At 36.0% G+C, this 25,648-nt stretch overlaps 1 protein-coding gene across 2 annotated transcripts in view; it reads left to right on the top strand.

The window, feature by feature from the left end:
- LSAMP (limbic system associated membrane protein) overlaps positions 1 to 25,648 on the top strand; it is a 637,805-nt gene that overhangs the window by 382,189 nt on the left and 229,968 nt on the right. For both annotated transcript variants that reach the window (XM_053663164.1, XM_053663163.1), the window contains exon 3: positions 20,496 to 20,621. In XM_053663164.1, coding sequence (XP_053519139.1) covers positions 20,496 to 20,621 — 126 coding nt within the window. The remainder of the gene's footprint in view (positions 1 to 20,495; positions 20,622 to 25,648) is intronic.

Raw genomic sequence — 25,648 nt, 5'->3', positions numbered from 1 at the left:
TTGATTTCCTAGACAGGAAAGACAATTTTGAGACAGAAGTGTTTCATCAATTTTCTGTTAAACCTGGGATAAGTATATTTGGTAAATTGATGTTCATTACCATGCAGACCACCATGCAGTTTATAAGTCACTTATTTGTTATACACTTTCAATTGTTGCCCAGAATCAATATGTCATCTCGTTGACCAGAATAGGCCTTAATATTGTGTGACCCAGTTTACTCCATATACTTCCGAGTCTCTAAAATGAGGTTTTCATGGAAGATCACACTGTGATCTTGTTCATTTCCACCAAGGTATTCTAAAGAGGAATTGCTAAGATATTTAATAATGATGATGAACATAAAGGTGAAAACTAACCAATATGATAGGAGTGGTGGCTATAAAAATAAACAAGGGTTAGCATGTATGTCATGTACATTTTAGCATTATATGTGCTTTTATGTAAAGAGGATTTTTTTTTGGTCTGGATGAGCTATATCTAGAAAGCAGTCCTTTTTCCTTGCTTATCTGGGGTAGAGAGTTGGAAACTGTCATCTTCTTCTATCTTCATTCAGTGAAGACAGATTGCTTCCATCAGCTTCTCTACTCTAAATTATTTTCCTGTGTCTCTTAAGTCCCATCCTGGAAGTAGAAAAAAAGGCTTTGAATTCTCTGCTACCTGTTACAATGCTGGAGTGAGGTCAGAGTCACAGTGTTTTGCCAGAGAGTTTCCTTCCCCTCAGTTTGTGTCCATACAGGTAGGACAAAACCACCCCTACACAACACACATTTGCTTTCTCTTTGGGTGTATTGTTCCATGGTGCAAGTTTTCAATTTCCTTCTTTTTAATTCCATTCTCAATAAGCAAACAGGGGACCAGGACTTTTTTTTTTCAAAAAAGAAGCAGGAGAAAGAGTGTCTATTATCTGGAGGCTAGGGACTGGAGATGAGGCAGAGCTTTGGCAATATAAGTTGAGGGCAAAAGGGAGGACTTTGAAAGGTGAACCTCGAAGAGACAAGCTGGCCACTGAAAACTAAATTGCCAAGTTGCCTCCAGTGAACAAATGCACCTGCCATTCGTATTGCAGCCAACTTGCTGTTTCTACTTTTATCTCTCTCATACAGCAGGCTCCAAACTCTCAAAGGTTTTCCTGTGCCTCTTTTTGTGATGCCCAAAATGGTCAGACTGTTAGTTAGAGGCTTCTGTGTATACGTTTAATTCCCACCTTCTCTCCCACTCATTGCATTAAAATAAGTTGAGACAATAATATTCATAATAGAAGTAAATTTCTAAGGAGCAACAGCTCTTCCTCCAAACCCTAATGCTACTGGAAAGTGTCCAGCTTTTCAGAATAGTGCATGGCACCTACATAAAATGCAGACACGGGAGCCTTACCACCAAGGGAAAGACACTCTGTGCTGTGAACACACTGCTTAGGTATAAAGTAATGCTTTTAATTCCACCCTCCAAGAGGGAATAATATCTTCTGGAGAAAGTCTTCCTCTGAAGAATGAAATTTTGCAAGCAAGGTCTCAGCCCCAAAACATTTTTTACTATGTGCAGAAATGTTTGATAATGAATGATCTTCGGATGACTTTTTAATTACCTAAATAGGAGGGAGAAATACCATATTTCCATAAAAATAATTCAGAATGACAAATGTAGATTTGCTTCTTTGAAAACATATATTTCAATCATTTCCAAAAGATTTACTTATTTCAACATGTATTGTTAAGCTTCCACAATAACTTACATTTCTCAACCCCAAAAGGTGCTTCCAGTTACAGACTTCCAATTCTCTATAGCAGAAAGAATGACCTCGGAATTGCTTCAGTTGATTTTTCCCCTTGGAAAAATCACATAAAAACCTGAAGTAAATTTTATGCAAAATATTCTAATGCTTCCTTGAGGTTAGTATTTTAAATGCATAAAGAGGAAATTATTCTATTGTGAAAAGGAAATTATTCTAATTATTCTATTATTCTATTCTATAGTTGATTGTGGTTTCCCAATCAACTGTAAGCCTTAACTGATATAAGGGAAGATTTCAGTTATTTGTCTTATGATGTGGAGAAAATGACAAGCATGTAGGCAACATTACTATTCTGGTGCCCTCCCTTGGCATTTTGACTTGCGCTTTTACCTTACTTTAGATCTACCAAATGAATGGCTTTCAAGTAGAAGTGGCAGTGCTAAGCAACTGTAGTATACATCTCAGAAGAGGAGCTGAAGTTTGACTCCTCTGAGTGCACAAACATTAGAAATATAAATAAAGCATTCAGTGTATCATAATGCTGAAGAAACAAATATTATGTAGATATAGATACTCTACTTTACTCTTCAGGAACATTACAGAATAAAGTAGATAAGTAGAAGCTACTGATCATGTTAGCTCCCAAAGTATATTTCCAAAGAATTCTTCTGTTCTTCTGTGCTTTACTGATTCATTCATTCATTAAACCGCTCTGTATTAAATATAAATATATTTAAACTACCATCCCTGACATTCCAATCAGGAGGTGCTAATGTGTTCTGAAATCAGCAACATTTATTATAAGCATTTACTATGTTCTAGGCATCAAGTTAAGTACTTTACATGCATTAGTTGTCTCACTTAATACTGGAAATCCTATGAGATAAGGTATGTTTCTCATCCTGCGGATGAGAATACTGATGCAAAGAAAGACCAACTAATTCCCTGAGGTAAAATAGTTAGTAAGTTGAGGAACCAGTATTAGTACCTTAACTGGCTTCAGAGTTCAGTGTCAAGCCACTAAATTATACTCTATCTATAAATATATATTAAGAGAGATGGTCCCTACCCTTGTATGTCTTCAGACATTGCTCAGTTATTCCTTGGTCAGAGCATTTATTACACTCACACCTTCGACATTAGACCCTTGACCTCTTATATTTATGGATACAGGGATGCATTAGCCATAGTGCTGCGTGGCCCACTCAAGGAGCCATCCTTTGATTGACTCCTAAAGCCATCTGAATAGAATAAGCTTACAACATTGAGGTTGGGTAGAACGTGTTTATATAGGCTATTGTTGACATATATACAAACTATAAAGTTAATCCCTGAGTCCCTAATTAGTATTATAACACGTGGTAGTCCAAGTAGTTATGGGCATATTCTACAGCCCACATAAAGGTGAGTCAGGTTACCATGGAATCCTAACTCAATTTTATCTTTCTTTTCAGCTTTTTGAAAAAAGAAAAGATTAATTAAAAGAAAATGTTTTAAGCATATATATTTTATATATTTCCCCTTAATTATTTAGTTAATTCTTGTATCTACCCTGGAATTTCTTTAAAAATGGCATTTTTAGAAAACTGTTATTTTTAGAGAGGAATACATTGAGGTATAGAGAGATTTTTGTGGCCTGAAGGGGCCCTACTGGGACTGACAAGAAGTATGGGCTCAAAATCTAGGTCTCCCTGAAGCCTTGTATTTAGTGAGTGGTGCTGCTCCTAGATAATTCTGTTTACTTATGTGGGTCAGATCTTATTTTCTATTCAGAGTCACTCATATTCAGTGTGTCCCTTCACTATTATGGAATTCTCCCTGGCTGGCCTTAAAAATCTTTCCTGTACTGGAAATATATTCGCTGAAATTCTTTTATGGTTTTCTTATGAAGACCTGATTGTGTAATAATAAGGCCTGCAGAATGCCAAATATGGAATCATTTCACTATGAGAAAGTTGAGGACATACTCAACCCATGTTAGGAACCATATTTGTTTTGGTAAAGTGTGATTCTGTATTTAGTAAGAAAAGCTAATACAGAGGTCTCTGAGTCCTTGCACTGATTATGTAACACAGTTTCCTTGAATAATTCCTGAGGCATTGTCCTCCTTCTCTGGCTGAGGGAAGAAAAAACCCAAAACCTGCAGGTACAAAAGAAAATAAAACAGAGGGACAGCCAAAAATATAACCCAGGACTCATGTATTTCTAGGCAGTGTGTTACTCACTAGCAAGAATATGCAAATGGAAAGAGATTTGGTCCTAGTTCTTGGAGTACAAAATAAGCATTTTAGTACAGTATTTCCTCAGGCAGTTGCTAGAAATATGCAGTACTGTTTCATTATCTCCAGAGTTATGAATAGAGGTTGTGACTCTTGCAATGGAGAATACCATTTTTCTAATTCAAATAATATTTTTGTGCTATCTTTGCTTAGCTTTTATAGAGCAATCATTTTCACATCAGGTGTCTTGTAAAGAATTATGAAATTCAAACTTGAGAATGTGAAATTCCTGGAATAGATGACTTATAAATTAGAGGACAGAAGTCTAGAAGCAGGCATTTCATTCTTAACACCAGAAGTTTTTAATCAGAAGTAGGTGTATGGGTAGGAAACTTCTGGTAGGCGATAAAGGCAAAAACAAGGCATAGAATTAGATGAAGACATCCATTTCTGCCTCTGCACTATGGCTTCAATACTATAGAGCATAGGAGTGGTTTCTGCACCTCCTATAGGTGATGGCCAAAGTCAGGCAAGAGGCTACAATTGGTCAGGAAATAGAAAAGAAATGGATGAGTAGACTAGAAAGTTAATTGAGTAGTCGAGCTATGGCCAATCAAGACTTCATTAAATGGAGGAAAAAAGGGTTTTCATTCAAAAGTCATAATTATGAAATAAGAAGAACCTTGAGGTAACATCTTATCTAATTTCCAACTTTAGGCCAGTACACTTCTAAATAAAAGTCATATAGTTTGCTGTTGTTAAGAATTTTTTTTGATCAGCGTAATTAAGGTTACCTGCCACAGCAGATATTGCTAAACTCTCATGGCTTTTTTTTTTTTTGCTTATGAAGTTCAATCCAGTTCAGGCAGCTCCCTTGTATACAGCAGCTATGCCATCTGGATGGCATATCCCCACAGTTGCCATGACAAGGTAGGAAAGTGCTTGAGTGAATGCTGGCCTTCTTTTTTAAGGACCAGGCCTGGATATAGCTCACTGTCCTCAAGATATTATTAGCCAAAGCTCAGTCATATGGTCCCAAAATAACCACAGGAGATTGGGAAATGCACTGAAGCTCATAGGCACCTAGTACTAACAGCCTCCCCTTCAACCCCAAAGGACATCATAGGCAATGAATTGGGAATGCAATTCTAAAGAGCTCTGACCATCACAACACATACATTCATCCCTTGAGGAAACAAACAGACTAAAGACGAGGTCCATGGTGCCCTGACTGCATACAGGCACCATTGATATAAGGAATGTCTGAGCAGGTGGCTAGTTTGGAAGCCAAGGATTAAATGTTAATGTGTTTGTCTTCAGTTTTTCATTGTGATATAGGGAATGTGTGGCACTTGAAATATTTTAATGAAGGATGTTAAAAAGAAGAAGATAGATCTGCATTGGGTAATACACACATCCATATAAAGTGTCTCTCTTTCATTTCCCTATTGCATTTTCCTTTCCTTGACTAACTGACTAATTGTTCCTGTTTTAATGGAGAAATTTGAAGTTTCCTTCAGTCTAGTGTAAGTGAAATGTTCCTGTAACTCCCATTAGGATCTACAAACTAAGGTGTACTTTGAGTTAAACAGTTTAGCTTCTGACTGAATGAGAGAGCAATGTTATAGTTGCTAATGTGTGGATGCCAGATTTAGATATCAAAAACAGCCAGAGCATATAACATTTACGCACATAAATGTCCTAATCCCAAATGATGCTATCAAATCCTATCATAGGCTATTTCTGTTTGGTTGGTAATTTTTCTTTTTTACAGTGTTTTAAGACACCTCTAAAAACATTTATAATAATTTATTTTACTTTGTAATTAGATTTAGTGATTAGAATCTTGCTCACTTGTATAGCTGTTTTCCTTTAAATGAATGGCACCAGCTGGTTTATAGCTGAAACCTGATCTGACTCCCAAAGTGATCACAGGGGCCAGCATAAGGCAAAACATAATGTATTGTGGAGATTCCTGATGTTTTATATTCTTTTGTATTTCTTTGGTAGTATATATATATTTTTTTTATATATATGTATATGTATGGAAAATTTTCTTTTAAATACATGTATATGTTGGAGAAATTTTTCTTTTAAACTTAAACCTTAGCTACTCTGGGCATACTCACAACACATGGAAAGAGGCTGATGTTATCTTCCCTTATACAGCTTCAGATCATTAGAAGAAGGACAAATAGCTAAAAATTTGCAGTTTGGACTTGAGCCACTTGGGCTGTTTTACCATCAAGACATATGTGATGGCTGTATAATTAAGGGAAGAAAGCATTTAGCGAAGGCTAAGAGAGCAAAGTAATCACAAGTGGCCCTGAGTATTAATTGTTTCTGTGTAATTTTACACATGGTATTGAAGATCCAGTCAAGTTATGCATTCACTCCCTTAACGTACAGTTAATGAGAAGCCAAAGCAAGCTAGGCACTGTTTTCCTGCTGCTGTGACAGGTAATGAGTGAGTCTGACTCGTGGAAATCAAAGATCCTTGATGGCCACTCTCTCAGGGCCAAGCCATTTCCAGATTAGAAGTCTAAGGTCACTTAGACTTGCCCAAGGCCAGAGGGAATGTGGGTGGAGTAATAGACCAAGGGAGCACTTGCCTTTTCCCAGTGGATTGAAATGGAGAGATTGGGACTGAGAATCAATAATACTTGTGATGGCCAACAGGCCTGGTTCTCAGTGCATCTGGAACTCTTTAGAACCAATAAAAACACAAGAATCTTTTTCACTGTTACAGTGTGTATCTCTGCCTTTTGTGGTCTTCAGGTTATTGAAAAGAAAGCCACCATGATAGCAGATGCCTTCCATTAGTCAAATGCTTATAGATAAGAGGACTGACAAGGCCAGTGTACTTCCAAGTACATGACAACCTCTTCCTAATTTCCACTTCATAACTTGACTAGTGTACTAGTGATGGACATAGGATAGACAGTGGTGGTGGGACCTACTTGCTTTTCTCCTCTAATGCTCACACTTTCCATAGAGTCTCTATAGAAACTCATATGCATTTCCACAGTGTTCTGGCCTAGGACCTGTGGACAAGCTACTATCCTGCTGGCCAATAGAACAATAATTACTGAATACAGAGCTGATGTAGAGCCCAGCATAAATCCTGCCTGCTCCTCTGGTGGAAGTGCTGCTGATTCCCACCTACACTCAGTCACATCTGCATCACCTCTCCTGCTTTATTTGCCCAGCAGTTTGATTTTCTCCATATGAACTCAGAGTTTCACTGGTACTTACAACCATACCTTTTTAGAAGGCTGAGTCAGCGAACACATCCTGTTGTATAAACACAAGTGTTGTGAGATGGAGACAAGCACAGTAACAGAGGGTCACACTGATTCACAAATCAGTCACCCAAGCATTCTGGCCTTGCAGTGTGTTACCAGGAGAGAGCTTTTTGCAAGAATTGATCAGCTCTCCTAAACACAGGTGTTGTGCCTGTTTATGTGCATGTTTATGTGTATGATGGGGAGTAAGGTGGAGAATTTTTGATAAGCAGTGTTTTGTTTCCTTAGGACATGGAGGGTTGAGTAAAACATCACAGCAGGGTACAGAAGCAAGAGAAGAGAAATTTTTGACATTTTTTCCCTAACATGCCTAGGACTCTGAATAAGCAGGTGGGACCTGAGGTGCCTTCATGTCTTACATCACATTTATCTCAAGATTAATGAGAGACTAGCTCCATTAGGGTTTCATTTGTGGAGGCAGGGACAGAACGTTCCTTCTCACCACCACCACCATGACCCCCTCTTAAGTTTTAAAAAGAGGAGAGACAGAGAAGAAGAATCCCATTTTGAGTTAGCCAGATTCAGCAGGAGGAACTATGATACAGGCAGTAAATAAGGCCTGTAAGGATGGCTCTAGTTTCCACTGTAAATTTGTCTAAGATTTTTAAGTTATAGACACAAATATTATAAACATCATTATAAAAAATCCCTCAAAACCAGAAAGCCAAATTCTTAGCCATACAATATTAATTGAACTGAATAATGCAGGGAAAACCAACTTCAGCAGTAAATCAAACTTCCAGAGCTTCTGCACTACCAGTGGTATTTTTATCATGGTGCTCAGTACAACTCCCCACCTACCCAGACTTCCTATCTCTAGTTGTGCCCTGATTATCTTGGCAGCTATTCAATTCAATCAATATGGCAGCATCTCACATCTCAGCAGTAGATAATCTAGTCTGTGAAACAGCAAAGCCTTTCTGGATCATCTTGACAGAATCAGAAGATTGCATTATAAACTAAGTACTTTCACTTCCCAGATTTGTGACCTTGGCCATTACTGAGCTTCATTTATTCAACCAATACTTTGGTGGGAGATGGTAGTAGTACACTTATCCAAACCATCAGGTAAGAATAGGGTATGGATTGAATAAGGCCAGGTGTATGCAAGGGTTTTGTAAATTGTGTAATGTTATACTATTAATTATCTTTATTCTCTTATTTCTCCTTTTCCACTTGCTTGCATCTTCTTACATTATGTAATGTTCATTGGCCCCTCCAACAGGGGTCAACCAAAGATCAAATAGAGATCTAACTCACTGATCAATTCAAATTTTTATTTTTTTATGCCTTCCCTTCCTCCCCACCACCCCCACCACACACGCACACACTGCGCACTCAACTACCTCTCTGGAAATTTCAAACCTACTTAGAGTTGCAGAAAATATTCTGTTTCTTCTAGTGACATTTAACACTTGCAACAATTACCGTGCTTTCCACCATTGTATAAAATTCTTGAACAATTATAATTAGCATGAATATATTAATTAATGCACGATGGTAGCTTTATTTGTTTAGAAGAAAATAATGTGAATGTTCCACATTTTGTTCATAATGGTTCACGGGTAAGCTTTGAATAGGGGCAATGCAAGGAAAGAAATTCTAAAAACCTCCTGTTGATCATATTCTTTGCCTGATTATTCTATCTTCTGGGCCCTTGAGCAATAGCAGGAAACAACTTTTATTATTTTCATTGTATTCTAGGCATGCTTTAATTCACCCTGGTTGGTTTCTATTAGAATCTACCTCCTTCCCTACACACAAAGAACACTATATGCCTTAAGCAACTAAGAAAAATACAAGTTAGGCTAGAATGTGGGCATGAAATCATTAAGTTTAAAGAATTCTTACAAGCACCTTAGTTATCTGCGCATATTTCTGATTCCCAAAACACAATGAAGAAATGAGATGAGCAGCAAACCATTTTGAAAATGTTAGAATAAGTATTCTTATTATTCTTAGGATAACCTCTCACTGGCACCTATGTTGACAGAATAAAAACTGGCTGATCTAGGTCATAATTATCATTGTTTTATTCCCTCCTCACTTCTGCCTGTGCTAGCACAGTGCCTTTCTGTGTTGTAGGTGCTTGGTAAATGTGGTCGGTTTGTATTATTCTTAAGCATAATAGACAAGAGATTGGACTCTGAAACCTTTATATGTCTATTTTTCTACTCACAGCTCCTATCTCTCTGATTTGAAATCCTCTCTGCTTTTGATATAAGAGCTTGTTTATAAGATTCTCGTAATAGCTAAATAATTCATCTATGGGGTACAAGTAATGTTTACCCCACATTTAATTTTTTAAGAAAGTTAATGAAACACAGAATGAAAAATATTTTGTAGTTTTTAAATATATGTCACGGTTCAGGGCTAAATCTACAGGTTGTTCATGGAATAAGGAATGGGGTTTTAGTCGATAGCGGAAAGATAGCTTGAGTCTTCATCTATTCTGAGAATTATAGCAAACAATTCTCTTTCACATGGAAAAGTATCTTTTTTAATGCAAAGGAGGAAAAGATGCACTCCTCTGTTCTCTGATAAAGTCTCGCAGTGCCACTTCTTAGACCTTGGAATTTGCTCAGTTGCTATTTGCCACCTACCCTAGGTAGCCTGATATTTTTGAGCTTCCCTCTGCTCGATACCCCCATTTCTGCCAAATAACAAAACCATCTGCTCTGGGTAGACTGTATGTAAAGACTATGTTGTCAGTACCAGAAATGAGAAATCTATTTTGCCTAGAAAAAAGGAAGATAGCAGATTCATTCCTCCCATCTATTGATTAGATCAGCTTCTGGATGTTCTCCCAGATTATCAAAAACAAATATCTAAGCAGCTGGAATAAGGGTCTGGGAATATGAGATCCTGGAGAAGCTGCTGACTTGCTGAGCATCTGAGCCTCAGTGAGCAGAGTCAGGATAGTTCCATTTGCTCTTAATTAGCAAGGCAATGACCCATACATGGGAACAACCATTTGATATCCCACAGAGCAGGCTTATTGCTGAAGCAGCAATAATGGACACCCTGAGCTGGTCACAAATGCAAATGTTGTTGTCTGAATAATTTGTTTCTTTTCTAAACCAGCTCACACACTTAGATTCCAGGGTAATTTTTAACATTTAAGAAGTATAAAAAATTCTAACTTTAGTGCTTTCTTTAGTGCTATTAAAGTGCTTTCTTTTCAGGTAGACCAGGGGACTCAACCAAATGCAGATATATTCATGCCACACATGCATCACCACAAGTACACAGCCACCACTGGGTAGTATATGAACGAGCTCTTAGCACATCTTGTGCCATTGCTTCTGGGTTTGAGTTATTTAGAGCACTTTGACCCAAGTTAACCCTCCCTTTTGATAGTGGCTACTGTCTGGATAAGTCTCTAGGGACAGTGCCAGGAACTCATGACCACTTGGGAATATATTAAAGTATTGCTCAAAGGCCCCCCAAAAGTATGTCTTACCAAGCTAGTACTGTACCTCTGGCCCGCACAGTAAAATGCCAGTTGCCTCTCAGAGAACTATAGTGAGTGAGGCTTCAGGTATTACCTTAGTTACATCTACACTTTACAAACTAAGCTGCTCCTGTCTGAATAAAGAGGATGACTTTTTTCTTGATTGCACATTGTTTTAATATGTCATTTTCATGTGCTCTCTCTCTCCAATTTCCCTGACTTTACCACATTACCACTCATATGGCTCTTGACATTGCCTTGTTTTATATTATTATATGTTTTATCTTTTCCACTTAATTATTAACACGTTATTCTTTCCTTACATTACTTTTTTCATCATTTGATACATGCATAAATGCAGCATTTTTCATCTCTTCTGGCAGAGAAATTTGAGTAGCTGATACTTATAATGAGTTTCTCCCACCTCTACTTTCATCGGACACTCAGAGAATCTATAGTTTCCATATTTTTCCTACTCACCCATGAAATTTGTATCTAAAAGAAATCATGTTCCTGCAGAGTGCTCCTTCTCAAATACCTGCTTCATAGGCTGATGTCTCTTGCTTTGTACAGGGATCCTGGTAGGAACCAGTACTAGTGGAAAAGAAATGATCACCGCCAGTTGTGCTCTACTGCAAATCTAAGGCTTCCAAGACTCAAATTACAGATGCAGAAGAGCCTGGCAACAGCTGTTATCTATAAGAACAACAAATAAAAGGAGGCCTCGATTTTACTGAGACTTATATTTTAGATTAAGTAATGGTAATGGGATTTCCTTTGAAGAGCTTATTCTTGGGATCCCAGGGGTTAAGCTTCTAAAATTTTTAGGTGAAACTTATTTTACTTATCACTGTACACTCACACATCTTTGTGTCACTTTTATTATGGGCATAAAATGTCTGACATTGACTAAAGGGCTGAACATACTGGCATAGCTCTGTCCATTAGCAGATCAGAACTCCGTATATATATTTGGGGTGACTTATTGTTGATGCCAATGTTAATGATTAATTATGAATTGTAATAATTACCTGCACTTTTTAGCTATAATGGCACCCTGAAAAATATAAGTAGAATATCATTTGCTATAGAAATGTATGAACTACCTTATCATGTTATCCTAGGAAGGGTGAAGCAAACTCTATTTTATTGCCTAGTTTTAGCATGTAATAAATAATAGCTATACTTGTAAGATCTTTTCTAGTTTACAGAATAAGTTCACATGCATTATCTCACTTGACCCAAGTAGTAATCCTGTAATAGCACTTAATACCAACTTTGCACATTATTTCCAATTATCGAATAAGGAGGAAACTAAGGCTCAGAGATATTTGAATAGTTTGTCATTAATTGTTCATTTACTCATTCAAAATATGTTAAGCATCTACAATGTATCTGCTGAGGGAGATTCAAAAGCAAATATTACAGAATATGTGGTTGCCTTGTGAACTAGTGGTGGGGTGGGATCCAAGCCCTCTTGTTTTCAATCTAGTGCACTGTGAAACACTTTCTAATCCTGTCATTCATCCCGGAAACTACCACACCATGCAGCAAAAACATGCTTCCGTGGCATTTTCAGAAGCAAAATGTCAGGCTAGATGGATGTTTGATGTTTCACAAGATGGAACTTATGTGTGATGTTGTGTATTTTTATTCTTATTGTTGAGTTCTTAGAGCGTGCTTATTAAAGCCAAGTGTGGCTCAAGAAATATCCTATAGATTTCTTAACCCAACTTTTATATAAGTACATCACACTGTTCTATTTAATCTGTTACATACCCAACAAGATAGGGTTTAAGCCTCTATGGCCATACAAAAGAAAGGTGAGAGATTAGGGAGTTGATAGTGTTGTGTTTTTAACATATCCATCACCAACACGTACACAGTGATACACTCACTTTGTCCCAACTTAAATTGAACAAATAAGACCAGTTTGTTGCTAATTTGTACCATTAGGAATGGCATTTTGAATTATATCCAAGTAATAACAGCTAATTATTTGAGGTTAGGGAAATAAGACAACTGACCACTTTTCTTCCCTACTCTGGAAATAATATTTTCTTTCTGTAAGCTGGTTAGTGAGGGACCAAGGATAAAGCTACTAAAACAGTAACAGCTAGAATTAGACAGTCTTGCAAACCTAGGATTGTTTTTAAAACAATGTGCATTGACAGATAAGGAGCAATGCTAAACACGCAACTAAGTTGGTTTTGTGAAGACCCAAAAGAGTTGGGTAAGCAGAGAAGACCACAGTTTACCTCTATGAAAAGGCTCCTCTTCAAATCTGTTCCTTATGACAGCTTTCCAATGAGCAACAATTATGATTCTTTCATTTAAAGAACAGAAATTGGCTATTCTGATGTTTAAAAAATGAATAATATGGAATAGCTGATTAGGAGAATATGGAATAGCTCACAGAATCAAAAGAAATCCAGAAAAATCTTGCCTTGGAGAACAAAGTCATGTGTGTCTCAGAAGGCAGGTTGCAGGCATTAGGGAAAAAAATGGTCCTTCCACAGTTGCTCTTTCATGATATGTATCAGCTAACCATTGCTGATGAATATGCCATGGCAGAATCGGAGGCACAAACAGTAGTTATACTTTATTTCTCACAAACATGCAAGTCAGCACAGTTGGGGTGGACTTTGCTACAGGTGGCTGTTGCTGGGGTTGTCTGATATAGCAAATAAAAAATGGGATGCTAGTTAAATTTGAATTTTAGATAACATATATTTTAGTATAAGTATATCCCATGCAATATTTGGAACTTATACTAAAAAAAAGCATTTTTTTTTGTTTATCTGAAATTCATTTTTAACTGGGTACTTGGCGTTTTATCTAGCAACACTATTTGCCATCTTTCATTCTCCTTCTCCTAGTACCAACAGTCTCAGTGGGGCATGCCCTTCTCATGGTGATGGCAGAGGCACAGCCAAAGTGAGTCCAATTGTGCTGGCCCTTTCCAAGACCCTGTTTGTATTTCCCGTGCTGATATCATTGGCCAAAACCAGTAATGTTGCCCAGGATTGGAAAGCTGCATGCCACCCACCATAGGAATGCATGAGCATGGAAAAGCATATGAACACAGGGAAGAGTGAGAAATTGGGGCCATCAGCACAATCTACCGCAATTAGAGTCCATTTTATCATCTCTTGCACCATTCCTTGTAAAAAGCAAGTTCCAGGTAGCGAGAGTCTGAATGGCTCAATTTATATCATAGACCCAATCCTTGGCCAAGAAACAGTAAGTCACTTGATTGATAGTCCCAACAAACCAATGGCAGTAGATGAGAGGTGGTTTTCTCAGAGGAAAAAAAGGGTGTCTTATCAGAAGAAGGTGCAAATTTGGGCAGGTAAAACACTCCACTATGTCTCTGACATTGCCTGCAGTTCTACTTTCAGACATACATAAGAGATGTAAGTCATATACAAGAGAAGAAGGAGTGACTGGAACCTAGTGAACTGTAAAAACCTCTGGGTCTGCAAGTGCCAGGGCAGAACCTGGAGATTTTTATAGAGATAGAGAATATGAAAATTACCAAAAAAAAAGTGAGGAGGGACAATAAAATCATGAGTTGCAGAATGAGATTGTGTTATAATATTGGTTCATTCATTTGTCCAAGTACACATAGGCATTAGCATTATTTTAGAAACTGCTGTTCAATATGCACTGAATAGAAAAAGCATACATTTCTTTAACACAGATTTTATGTGTATTTCAATAGGTGTGTATTTTATGCAATATGTATGTATTTCAGTACATGAAAGAATATCACCTAGTTAATAATTCAGATTTTAAAATTTGAACTATTGTAGCATCTTCATTTTACAGTTTTTTAAACAATGAAAAACCATGGGAATTTCTTTGAATAATGAGTTTTGCCAGTGTCCTGAAAGATGGATATCTATATTATATCTTTTACTCAGCATTTTAGGAGATATGCATCTAATAAACAATTAACTTTGGAACTGATGACATATAATAATATTATGGTATCAAAGGATTAGTGACTTATAGTTTTAAATATTTTGATAAAATTAATTTGCATGGTAAATAAGATTTATATTTGCATGTTTTCCAGAAGTATTGCTCTGGACAAGTTGGTAGCACTTTCTGACAGGGTATTTTTGAAACCATATACATTTCATAATATTTCACAGATGTTATTGAGGAAATTGATTCAAAGTAATGGTCAAAAAACCTGGTGGTAGCTCATGCCATAAATAAACCCCACATTACATAGAGTTCAATGTTTAAAGATGATAAGGATCATTAAAAGAAAAGAGGAAATAGAAATAAGAATTTAACTGATATTATGTTAGGAAAGAACTTAATTCCCACAAAAGCAATGGAAGAAATCACAAAAGAAATATCACCAAAGAAATATAAAACTTCTGCAAAACAAAAATGTTCATAAGATTAAGAGTTAGGAATAAATTGGGGAGATTGAAATAACATGACATCAAAAGGTCAATTCCTCAGAACATAAGGAGCTCTTATTAATCAGTAAGAAAACAATATAATGCAAACAAATTGGAGTGATCGCTGAAACCGAATATGTTGAAAACATCACATAAATGCTTCATGGCATTATATCTAGGAAAATATAATAAATCACACTAATATCCTGTGAATTAAATTGTTAGGCAATACTCCAGAAAGTAACCAAATAAAAATAACAGCAAAAAAATCAGAACTCAAGAGTACTGTGATGACCCAAGAATTCAAGAATTAAGCATACATAACTCTCTATTACAGTGATTTTGATAAATGATTTACATTTGCTGGTACAGATAAGATTATTACATTAATACTATTCCCTAAGTAGTCATCCTTATTATTGAGAATTAAAATATGACAAAAATACTATTAGTAACCACTTTTGCAACAGTGAATTTGATCTAGAGGAAGAATTAAGTTTGGGAAATCTATAAATCTTCAGTTTTAGTCCTGGCTTTGTAATTTTCTAGCTATGTAAGTTTTACTCATTTTGCTCCCTGTGCACACATCTGTAAAATTGACAGTAATGACAACAACACTTTTTACTTCCCAGAATCCATATAAAGATTTTACAAACTAAAAGAATAAAACCTTTGAATTGTTACTTTAATGTTGTATTACCATTGATGGTGTAAATGTAAACTCCATGAATTACTACAGGAAACTAGAAAAAAATGAATAAACTATTAAACTAATAATGTTTATATATGAGTCCTCAGAGAAAAAAGTTAAAACCCCGAAAAATCTATAATTGAAGAAGTTGGGCACCAAGTTTTTCTTGCTTCCTGTGTTCCTAAAATACAAATATTTCTCTGCCCCAGGGTCAATTCTTTTAATTAAGAGTCAAAAAATTGATGGTAAAATAGGACTAGAGGGGTAGCTACAGAAATACTGATAAAAGCAGTGTTCTATTGGTTCAGAATAAAAGCTTTCTCCTTTCTGACAAAAATTTAATGAAATGACTTCCTTTAGCTCAGAAAAAAATGTTGAAGTAAATTCAATATCTTTTTTTCATTCTGTGAGTACTATGTTCCAAGTACCATGCTCTGTAAGATTTAGTGGTCAAAAAACAAAAGCCCTCCTGTCTGCCTGTTTCAGTTTTGTGACAGGCACAGGTAAATAATCTGGCAATGCAATTCAGGGGCACAGTGTTATGAACACAGGAGGGTGCTTCACCCAGTATGGAGTCAGAAGGGGATGGAGATGGGCGTGGGGAATGACAGGGCAGTCCTCCAGGAAAAAGTGAGAAAATAAGCTGATGAGATAAAGCCTGAAGAAGGAAAGTGGCTAAACAGATGCAGAACTGAAACAAAAAGATTCCATGTAGAAAAAAAAATGTTAACTGCCTAAGAGAAAACAAGGATCGTGTATATTCCAGGAACCAGAATTTGTTTCATCTGACTGGATGATATAACACAACAAGATTAGGAAGTAAGGTTAGAGAGAGAACCAGGGACTAATAATGAATGGCCTATTCAGCCATATTGAGAAATTGGGATTTTTATCTGTAGGACAATGAGATTAATCAGTGGATACTATACCCACATTTACAATTTATTGAAAAATTCTGATTGCTGTATGGTAAATGAGTGACAATGAGTTTAAAGAGAAGAAACTAGAGGCAAAGAAACTAGTTGTGATGCTCTTGCAGAAATTTAAGGGAAAAAGTTAATGGCTGGAAAAGGATAGTGGAAATAGAAATTGAGAGTAATGAGTCAACCTAAAGATTCATTAGCCACAGAACTTAGGGATCCATTTTGTATGGGGCAGTGGAGGGGAGAAAACTGTCAAGGGAGATAAACCTTTTTTAGCTTGGGAAACTGCATGGTGACACCATTTAATGAGGTAGTATACACAAGATGACAAATGTTCTGTGAGAAGGAAGATGATGAGCATGCTGAATCTTGGGCATCTATGAGGCATTTGTTGGAGATGTACAGTACTTAAATAGAAAACTAGGAGCTCTGGCTGGTGTAGCTCAGTGGATTGAGCATGGGCCTGTGAACCACATGATTGTGGTTCGATTCCCAGTCAGGGCACATGCCTGGGTTGCAGGCCAGTTCCCAGCAGGGGACTCAAGAGAGGCAACCATACATTGATATTTCTCTCCCTCTCTCCTTCCCTTCCCTCTAAAGATAAATAAATAAAATCTAAAAAAGAAAAAGAAAACTAGGTATAAAGGTCATGAGAAAAACTGGATGCAAATACTGATTTGGGAGTCATCAATAACATGGGTTATAGTTCTGAAGCTAGAGATCGGATGAGATCACTCACAGTGAAGGACGTAAAGAAAGAATAGAGTATCAAGCCCTCAGGAATACAAATATTTAAGGAACAGCACAAGATAAGCCCAAGAGTTAAACTGGGAAAGCTGGTCAGAGGACTAAGTGCAAAAGCAGTTGAATTCAGTGACCTACAGACTAAGACAAGAAAATAATTTTAAAAAGAGGTTATGGTCAACAAAGTCATATACCTCAGAGAAAAATAGGATAATAACAAATATTGATCATTGGATGTAGAAATAACATGATTCCAAATAAATTGGTGAGCTTCCCAAGAGCAGTTTCCTTGGAGGTAAATGAGGAAATCCAGGTTGCACTGAAGGTTGAAGTGTGAATGGGAGATGAGATGTGTTAATGTACAATTCCTTCAATAAGTTTAGAAAGAGAAAGGTTGAAAGTTAGTAGAAGGGCAACATGGGATTTGCAGAGGGATATTTCCTAGGGCAAAAGAACTACATTATTTATAAATATTGATGGGAAGAAGTTTGTATAAAGTACTATAAAGTAGGAAGATAAATAATGGAGTCAAACCTGTTGATAGTGAGCCAGAGAAAAATGTGATACAATGGCAACATGATTAGATTTCTAACTACTCAACAAAAAAACACTTTTTGTTATCTGTTGGTATCTGAGATCCAGGACCAGAGTATATTGTCCTTAATTAGAAGAAACAATGTTGTTTGGTGGCCAAAACATAGGCTGCAGCCAGTTATTATAAAATTTATACCCAATTATATGACTACTTGTCTATGTACCATTGAGCAAGTGACTCACTTTGCATTCCATGTAAATTAAAGTCCTTGGTGCATATTCCTCTCGTAGAAGAGGGATTATATGAGTAAACTGTATCACAGATAATAACTGTGCGAGAGATCAACCACTGCAGATTTTTCTGTTTTATAAATTTGAATGTTTTTATACTAGGGATATAGAGCCTCCCCTCACCCAACTCCACTTATTTTGTTTAGTATAAGAATGCATTTTTATTTTCTTTTTACTGTGTCCCTTGCAATTCAGAATTAACTACAACTTGACTAATGTGAGCTCTTATCATTACTATATAGATTCCTGTTACAGGTTTTATATTGTTAAGGAAGGTACCTAGGATGACTAAATCTTGTTTCATCATAGATTTGTATTTTATTTTAGCATTTTGGAGATGTTCAGAAACTTGGCTTATTCAGTTGGGAATTAGAAGCTGCAAATATTAAACAATAACAAAACAGTTGTAAGTCCATCTCTGAGTTGTAAATCTATCTATAATTCTTGATGGGATCACCCTTGATAAGCCATTTTTCCTCTTTGTGCCTCCTATTATTTTCTATAAAATGGGTATAACTTCTCAGGTTCACATTGTAAAAGTCTGGAAGTATATATTACAAGGCAATGTATGTATATAAGAAAGCAACCCTTAACCCAAATAAATAAAAGGGGAAATAAATAATCTATAAATAGAAATTACATTCTATTTCTGTCAGTGGGTTTGTTTGGAATCACTGGTTTCTACCCAGAGATCATATAAGATGTCCTTTTGAGAGAAGCCTTAAAATAATGATAGTTCTCTTTCTACTTCCTCTTTGACACACTCTGATCTGGTCAACTGCCAAGTACCATCAACGTCTCCTAACAGGGATCTGTGGGGATTATACACTCGTATTTGTCAGGCAGCTGTCTCTACAAGCAGAAGATGTTCCTGTTTTATTTGTCACCACATAGAGCTCCTAATGGGCAGGAAGAGTCAGAAAAAGTAAGATTCTTGAACTCCTTCAGGCTCTCATACCCTCTCCTTTCCCTCAACACACACCTTCTCAGGGACAGCATAAGCAACTAAGAATATAAAAAGGGAAATCACAGTCAAACCATAAACCCCAGTATTTGTAATCAGTGCATAACCTCTGTGATGAAATTTGTGAGTAATTCACTTTCCACTTGAGCCTACCAATGCGAGCTCTAATGTGGCAGCCCTGAACGCTAATGAAGGGAGTCAGACGGCAGGCAGTACTGCTAGCCCTTAGGGACTCATTTCTCACATCACCAAAAAGTAATTCCCATCATTTTCAGCCATCTGGTAGCCTGGACGGTGGAGATGAAGTTTCATTTAAGTAGTACTTAAGAGCATGGGCCCTGGAGTCTGCCTAGCGTCAAATCAATTTTCTGCTTCTCCCCTAGTCTCCTCTAGACCTCAGTTTCCCACCTATAAATAAAATCCTCATAGGATATTATTTCCTTATTATAAGGAGTTACTTAGATAATATTTGCAAAGCACTATATATAGGCTCTTATGATCATAAATAATTAAAATTAGCTATTACAAAAATTTTAATAGTAAATGGTGATGATATTTACTAGGAATAATGGTATGTTTTGTAATGTCTACCTATCTGTGACATAGGCCTTATTCATTCAACTTTTAAGCTCTAAGGTATATTATCTGGCCTGCCACACACCAGGATTATATTTAGAGACTTTCTATTTTAGTGATTAACTGATGGTTTCCTCATGTGACTAGATTGTAAGTAACCAGATTTTACTACCTCTTAATAACACAACTATGCAATCTCATGCTAAATCACACTTTTTCCTGACATTTGAAGGAGAGATTAGATTATATTAATTTTATATACATAAGAAAATAAATGTAGGTGACAGTAAGAAAAATTTATTCTTATATGCATAAGTGTCCATGATATGTAATATCAAAAAAGGTCATTCTAATAAGAAAGGAGCTTACACATTTTTATTATACTACTCTGTGTACTTCCTATAGCACTTATCCATAGTGAGAAGAGTCTCACCTTATAGTTAGACTCATGATTTTTATATGCTCACTAAGTCTCTAAGGAGGGCCTAAAGTACCCTGGCTTCTTAACTCCAAGACACAGAGATTTTAAGTTATAAGAGCACTTAGCTCACATTTGCCACTTCTGGTTGCATGGACCAGTGCTGCAAGACTGTTTTCATTGATATAGTTACACTTTTGATTTGCTTTTCTCCTTACAGTGCCACCAAAGATCTCCAACATTTCCTCGGATGTCACTGTGAATGAGGGCAGCAACGTGACCCTGGTCTGCATGGCCAATGGCCGTCCTGAACCTGTTATCACTTGGAGACACCTCACACCAACTGGTAAGCAACACTCCAGTCTTCAAAATGCCACACACTATTTAAGATCTTAAAGGCAAGCATGGATCCTGTTATTTTAAATGAATAGAATTGTGACATGGAAGTTAATTAGGGTCTTCCTTGGCCTTCTCTATGAAGTCTATGACCATGGTGTGTGTGTGTATGTATGTGTGTGTATACAATTTTATTTACAGTAGAACAATTTCCCAAGGCAACAAATATAGAAGCCTTAAATGACTTCATATTATGTCTAAAATGTATGCCAGTTTGGTACTTGATTCTCTTGGGACAATGTTTTGTATGGATTAAATTTATATACTTTGTGCATTTTTTATTTGGCTTTGCTTTGAACTATAGTTTAGTAACATTCAGCACCTTATGAAAGAAACTTTTCATGAACAATACAAAATTGTGACATATAATGTCTTGTCTTTGTCAATCTGGCTCAGTGGAGGGGCATAAGTGCAGGAGTTTATCATGGGTCCCTATCTGCTGGTGCTAATTTAGTACAAGTCAGAAAAACTTTTTCTAGGTATGTCTTCTGCTCTTTCCCACCACCATCACCATAACTGGGTTCTGAGGCGCTGCTGCTTTTTTAACTTCATTGAAATATCTTACCAAATTATCAAGGATTAACTGCACTCATATCCCTCTACTCTACAAATCATGTTTACTTATATGAAAAGCCATGCCTTTACAAATACACAGTCTGTAGAATGGAGCCTTCAGTTTAATTTTTCTGGAAAGAGGAAGTATGATCAGTTAGTCTTATAAATTATCATTTCTTTTAGTAGATAGTCCCCAACTTTTAACTGACTTATATCTGCTTTAAACATTATATAAAGTTTCTTTATATAAGTATCTAGAGATTTAATTTATAATTTTCATTTTAGAATGAGCACCTTGATATTTGTTGTACAAAGCTAGACATACAATAGAAGCTATCCTGAGATTTTTCCAAAAGACCAGGGTAGTATTTGGTTACAGTGTTGTTAAACAAAAAATTTATTTTGTGTTGTGGGAATATTGGCCTCCATTTTGATAGACATCAAATTAACTTATCAAGTGAAGTTTTGATCAATCTATGGAACTGTCTTTTATTTAAACAGCTATTCTTATTAGAGCCTTCTGCTTTCTTGAGAAAATGTTACTCAAAGGCCATCCGTGCTATTAATACATGCAACTTGTCATTTATTTATTTAAAAGGCATAAAAACAATAAATGAGGCACTGTTTCTGAGATCAAGCTCATTTCCTCTCAGACCTATTTTATACCTCACATGGGAAAAAGTACTCATGGAAAATAACCTGAAGTGTGAACCTCTGGGTATCATATACCTCAGATACTTTTTCACTGGATTAAATTAAACCACCAGAACACAGTCTACTTGGATGGAATTATATTAAACCCAATATCGTACCACCTACCCCTGTCCCGATAAGAATTGCTTTTACTGAATGACAATTGGTATAAAACTATTGGCCCATATTTAAAGATGTTATAAAAGTTCTCTAAAATCATTGCATTTATTGTAATGTTTTTGAAAGATTGTTAATTTTATTGCATAGTTTCCTTTTTAAAGACCCTTTGAGAAAATTCCTCTTTCTATTATTTCTCCTGTCCTTTTTCCTAAGCAATTGTTTGTTTATCTTACAAATGAACCCAGTGAATGTTTACAGATGGTCATGAGTTCTTCATTGTATTGAATAATACCAAATGTAGAGCCAAATTTGTGGCCCATATTTAAAAGAATATAGAAAATCATATATAAATTACATGCCAACAACATGGAATTTAAGAAAAATTTAGAGATTTTTATGACATCAAATCTTTGCAGTCTTCTTGTTTCCTTACCATTATTTTTATATCTATAAAAATAGATATAAAAATCTATTTTTATATCTATTCTATAGATATAATTAGCCTCACCTTCTATAATTAACTTAAATGTGTATGTGAAATATGCTATTTATAATATCTTACTTTTTGTTAAAAATCGTAGAGAAGAAGGAAGATAGATTATATCCAATTTATAATGAAGGAATGAACTGCATTAATAAAAATATTTTATACTTCTTTTGGTGCACTATTGCTTAGTAAATGTTTTTTCCCTCAGGCAAAAATACTACTGGTGACCTGAAGTTAAAAATATATTCCTTTTTACTCCTTGAATTCAGAATAATAACTACAACCAGTTTTAAGGCCTTCTCAGGCTTGGTGTACAAGTTTAGATATTTATGGATAACTCTAGTAAACTCATTAATGATAATGAAAATTTGATCTGGTTATCCATGATGTTTCAAGTTAACAAAGGCCAAAGATCAGGCCAGATATTTGAAATTAAAGGCAGCATTTACATACATTCAAGGAACTCTCAAAATCAACTAGAAAAACAGGTGTCTTCATAGGGTTTCCCAATAGGCAGGCCAGGGGTCAGCAGACTACAGTCTCTGGACCAGAGTCAGCCCGCTCCACTTTCTGACAGTCTGAAAATGGTTTTTAAATGGTAGGAAACAAATCTAAAGAAGAACCCTATGTTTGTCATGCAAAAAATATATGATATTCAAATATCAGTGCCCATAAATAAAGTTTTACTGAAACACAGCCAAGCTTGTTCATTTATGTATTATCTGACTGCTTTTACTCTAAAACAGTAGAGTTGAATAGTTGCAGCAAAGGTGGCTTAGCCCTCAAAGCCTAAAATATTTTCTATCTGGCCTTTTACAGTACAGTTTACAGACTGCTGTTCAAGACTAAGTCTTGGAGCAAAGGACAAGGATTTTCTGTACTCATCTTTGACCCCATAGGGCATCGGAGATCATCCATTAAGTTCCTACGGACATCTCAAGGGAAACAACTGTGTTCTTCTATAATCCTCTATCTAGACCCTCTCTGTGGGTCAAATTCTATTCTTGCACATGCAAAACTGGCTCCCTGCTGCAGTCACAGACTCAAGGACAAACTCCAATTCTCCCTTACAATGGGTATTAATTTCCAAGCCTGCTTTTCATCTCTTTCACATCTGACCTAAATAACTACCTATCTGATCGTAATCGTATTCCTGGTGACAGAAAAGAGAATTTGCCTTTACTGTTCTATAAAGGAAACTAGGATTTCTTATTTTTATTATCACTTTTGTTTTTTTTGTGGGTTTCTTCTTTTACTTTTTTCAAAATTTGAAAATGGGATAATCTTCTTTAGCCTATCATGCAAAAACCTTTCTTGGAGACACCCAAAGAATATGCTGTGTTCCCTGTGTGGCAACAAAGTTACTTACAATCCATGGCCATGTGAGAAAAAAAAAATCCAGCTAGCTTTGTTCAATTATTAATTGTGCCTTCAACAATACAGAGTGTAACTGCCTTGCAGAGGAAATGTACCTGTAATTAATTAGCTCAAACCCACAGAGACATCAAGCTCTTAAAGGGGGAAGATTTCATGTAGGGTTCACAAGTACCTGATTACCTGTCACATGATGACATGGGAAGAAAAAGGGAAGACACTGAAAGCTTTATTTTTATGAGATAAATATGTATTGCCTCTTAATTTAGTTTTTTTTTTAATTTTAGATTTGGTCATTTTGTTTTTCTTTCTTTGAGCATCTCATATTTCTTTTCAAGTATAGTGCAAAAAAAATTTAAGATGGAAATTAGAAGAATGGTAAATCTTTCATATATATAAAATCAAATCATGTGACTGATTTAGAAAGAGGAGAGAGATTGATGCATTCTGTGGCTGTCTTTCCTGTATTTCTGATTTTTTAATGTTTCTCTCTTCTTCAGACATTCTATATAGTCAAAAATGATGTATTGCATATATGGTTGTTAAATGTGACCTATTTTCTTTGTTAATTAAGTTAGACTTTCATAATCCTGTAGCTCCCAGAGGGCAATTGCACCGTAACATGTATTTTCTGTGGAGTGTTTGATCTCCCTTCTGTGAGCCGTGGTACTCCCATCTTCATTTCACTTTGTTTCTAAATCTTTCTTCTCACAATCCAGAGGAAGTCCCTTTCTCAAGTGTGCCTCATGTGGTGTCAAGATTGCTCAGGGTTACAGAAAGTTTTTATGCATTTCATTTCTGTACAGGTTTTTACAACCTCAGTAGCTTTTTGTATCTGAAAAAAAAGCACATGGATGATTTTAGCCAATTAGACTGAGAACAACTTAGTAAGTGCTATACAAGTCTCTTGACCAACCTGGAAACCAGACTTAACACTGATACGAAGTATAGAAATCTTAAGAAATATTTTGTACTTTGATAGGGTGTGCAGAAAAAAATGTTCTAGGAGGAGCCAAGAGGACTCTGGAGAGTCTGAAATCCCATGTCTCATTGGATGTTGGGTTTTAATCACTTAGTCAGACATTTTCTTGTAATCCATTTCCAAGTCTGAATCTTTGCCTGATGGTACTTTTAAACTCCATTAATGCTATAACCCCATCTGTCTTCTAATTTTATAACTCACATGATTATTATTATTTCCAGCCTAAACTCTGCTCTCATGGGCTTAGGAGAAATATATAATGTTAAAATAAACTAATTTACTTAAGTTGAATCCGAGGATTACATGTTATACATGTTATAGGTAACTATCATCTACTCTTTTTAGTTAGCATTATAGAATTAGTATGACTTCAGACTTCACACAGAGAATATGTGATGTACAGTTTTCTCAGGAAATTCTTTCTCTGAGATTTTTCCTGTATAGACCTTCCAGAAGGTTCTCTGAATCAATCTTGGTAGTATACAGATGTGAAGGAATCAAACCTGAGCACTTTGCAGGTAAAGTCTCTTAACCATATGGTGACAATTTAAATGAGATTAATGGTTCAACCTGTTCTATTCATTGCTTTCATTTCTTGTATTTTTATTGTGAATATTCCATATTCTTTGTAAACAGCAGAAATATCTGCTTTTTTCATTGTCTTACTTGTATATTATTTTTCAATATGTCATCCACCAATGTAGAATTATCTTCCGATTGACCTTGATCACCATCTCATAATTTGTTCTCTGAGTAAGAAGTATTT

The sequence above is a fragment of the Artibeus jamaicensis genome, unplaced genomic scaffold (assembly GCF_021234435.1).
Source record: "Artibeus jamaicensis isolate MK-2021 breed Jamaican fruit bat unplaced genomic scaffold, CSHL_Jam_final contig_3126, whole genome shotgun sequence".
In the NCBI taxonomy this organism is placed as follows: Eukaryota; Metazoa; Chordata; class Mammalia; order Chiroptera; family Phyllostomidae; genus Artibeus; species Artibeus jamaicensis.
Note: the sequence above shows the minus strand (reverse complement) of the source record. Positions and strands in the feature narration are given on the sequence as shown.